The sequence below is a fragment of the Lipotes vexillifer genome, unplaced genomic scaffold, assembly GCF_000442215.2.
Source record: "Lipotes vexillifer unplaced genomic scaffold, Lipotes_vexillifer_v1.1 scaffold443, whole genome shotgun sequence".
In the NCBI taxonomy this organism is placed as follows: Eukaryota; Metazoa; Chordata; class Mammalia; order Artiodactyla; family Lipotidae; genus Lipotes; species Lipotes vexillifer.
The window spans coordinates 181,613-184,326 of record NW_006779163.1 but is presented as its reverse complement, the minus strand read 5'-3'; the positions used below and the strand labels follow the sequence as shown (position 1 = coordinate 184,326).

Genomic DNA, 2,714 nt, shown 5'->3' with positions numbered 1-2,714 from the left:
TGCTGAAAGGGCCACATGCAATGACCACAGCTCTCTGGGCCCCAAGCACACATGCCACGTGGGGCACCCCGGGGACTGCCCTGCATCTTCAGCAGGCTTCTGGCAGATCCACGGTCTCTCTTCGGAAGCTGCGCCGGGTGGCTTGGCCTCCTCTGCCTGAAACGGTGGTGACAGGGCCCAGAAGTGGGAGGACGTGGCCTGGAGAGCAGCAGTGCAGGGAGAGCACCAGGGTGACCGCCAACCCAGCTTTCCATCAGCAATCCCAGACCCCACCGGGGAGCCAGAGGCTGAGGGGGCTGGGGAGGCAGCCCCCGAGAGCAGCCTCCAAGGCAGAGCACAGGGAGGGGCACATCCCAGGATCATGAAATGCTCAGCAGCCTCCGAGGTGGTGGAGACGAGGGCACTGAAAACCTTTGGGCAAGAGTGGGGACCCTCAGCTTCTCCTTCCCCAAAATCTAAAAAGCAGGGTCCCTGAGGGTACGGAGGAAAGAAAAAAACCTAAAAATGTTTTTTTACAGATGTTTCCATCCACTGGGAATTCAGGAAGCTTCCCAAGTCTAAAGGAAGTGCAGGGCCTGTGCCGGGCACCACGTCCGTCACACATCGTTGACAGCAGGGAGCCCAGAAAAGCCTCAGGGGGAGAATGTAGGGGTCAGAACGAGCCGGAGTCGGGCAGGACTGAGAGCCTGAGCCGTGGCCGGGGCGTCTGCCGAAGCAAGGGTCTCCTTACAGCTGAGGCTTGCAGCCTGCCCGCCCCCCAGCTCTGAGCCACCTGCAAAGACCAGCTGGTCTTGGTGGAGCTGGCTCTGCAGCGTTTTGGATGCTGGGCTGGGGAAATCTCTGCCCCAGCAGGAGAGTGGAAAGTCTGGTCCTCGGCTCCCGGGTCCTGACCCCTCACCTCTGTGACTCAGAACGAACCAAGCACGGGGAACGGAACTCCGCGGCCCTCTGGGCTCCGGTGCTGGGCAGCACAGGGCTGGGGACCAGAGGGCCCAGCTTGCACTCTCTGACCTTTTTCTCTCTTCACCTGTTGGCAGATCTATTGCTTTTAACTGGATTGGCCTCCTCCGTGTTCATTTTGTCAGAGCTCTTCAAACTATGTGAAAAATTCTGCTCCAGAGCCAAGAAAGCCCAGATCCACCAAGAAGATGTATAGTGGACCCCGACCCATGTAAAATTCCCCTAAATCTGTATTTTTACGTGACTGTGGCCCTCCCCCTGCCCCACCTCTTCCGAGAGGTGCTTTCAGGACACCGTGGCGTCAGGTCACTCACCTGGCTATTCCTGGGAAACCGGCGGGGAGCTTGGGCTCAGCCTTGCATCCGTCCACCACTCTGTCCCGCCAGGCCCTGGGACAAACAAACAGTGAAGGACCTGCACAGAAACACCTCACTATTTATTAAATCACAATGATTTTTATTAACCACGTCTGGCTACATATCTGTGCCATAGCTTGGTGCCGTGCAGCCCCTGGTCGGATGGGAAGGCGGGGGCGAGGGCAGGACCCAGGCTTCTGGTCACACTGCCCAACTGAGGCCCCCTCTCCTCATCCATAAAAGGGGGGCTTTCGGTATTTTTAACTGTGATGCCTGGGGCCTGATGATTATTTTGGTGGATTTAATCAGCCCTTTCCTACACGTGGCCAGGTGGGAAACACACAGCCTCATGTTCATGACCATGTATGTGGCAAGAGGCAGTCACATCCTGAACAGCCTAAACAAAGGCCTCGGCTTTTGAGGCTGAACAAGACGTGGCCTTTCCCTCCAGAATCAGGAACCGGAATATGTCCCCCCAGCCTGAGGTTTGTTTCCCACTGGCCCCAGAAATGTTCTTAACACGTGTCCGCCCTTCCAGCTGAAAGATGGCAGAGCAGGGATGTCTGTGGCCAGGCAAAAACAACCACGGAGAACCAGAAGTGCAACTCCATCTTTCATGAAATGAGGCCACAGCTATAACCCCCCTGACACAGGGTTTTCCAGAGAAATCGAACCAACAGGATGGAGAGGAGAGAAAGAGAAGGATGTTTGTGTTAAGAAGTTGGCTTACGTGACTGTCGGGGCCAGGGAGTCCGACATTTCCAGTGCTGGCCGACAGGCTGGAGACTCAGGAAGGAGTTGGTACTGCAGGGCTCGGGTCTGGGTTCCTTTCTTCTCGGGGACCTCAGTCTTCTAGCCTTCAACTGATTGGATGAGGCCCGCCCACATGATGAAGGTCATCTGCTTCATTCAGAGTCTACTGGTTGAAATGTTAATCACATCTAAAAAATCCCAGAGACATCTAGGCACCATGGGCTAGCCAAACTGACACACAAAAGTGAATCACTACACCCAGCCACAGGAGCTGTGAGACAGGCTGCCCCGGGTGGTAACACCGAGGCCAGACAGGGTGAAGGTCAAAGTGGACCCCTGAAGCTCTCAGGCAAAGCCCACATTCCTCCAAAGTAAGATTCACAGCCTCACTAGGCTCCTTGGCCCCAAGTGACACCAGAGCTAAATGAGGAGACACACACATAAGCCATCCCCACAAGAAGAGGGAAGGGGCTGGCTGGAGAAGACCCCTTTGGGGCAGGGGTGATACCTGCCCACAGCTACCAACCTTTAGCGACTGCCTAGACGTAAAGGCCAAATAACGTCACACACACACACACACACACACACACACACACACACACACACACACACACACACACACACACACACACACACACACACACA

General features: G+C 55.8%; 1 protein-coding gene across 1 annotated transcript in view; it reads left to right on the top strand.

Moving 5' to 3' along the window:
• ATP2C2 (ATPase secretory pathway Ca2+ transporting 2) overlaps window positions 1-1,156 on the top strand; it is an 80,740-nt gene extending 79,584 nt beyond the window's left edge. Inside the window, exon 27 of the mRNA XM_007452518.1 lies at window positions 1,038-1,156. Within this exon, the coding sequence (XP_007452580.1) occupies window positions 1,038-1,156 (119 nt within the window). The remainder of the gene's footprint in view (window positions 1-1,037) is intronic.
• Window positions 1,157-2,714: the final 1,558 nt, after the last annotated feature.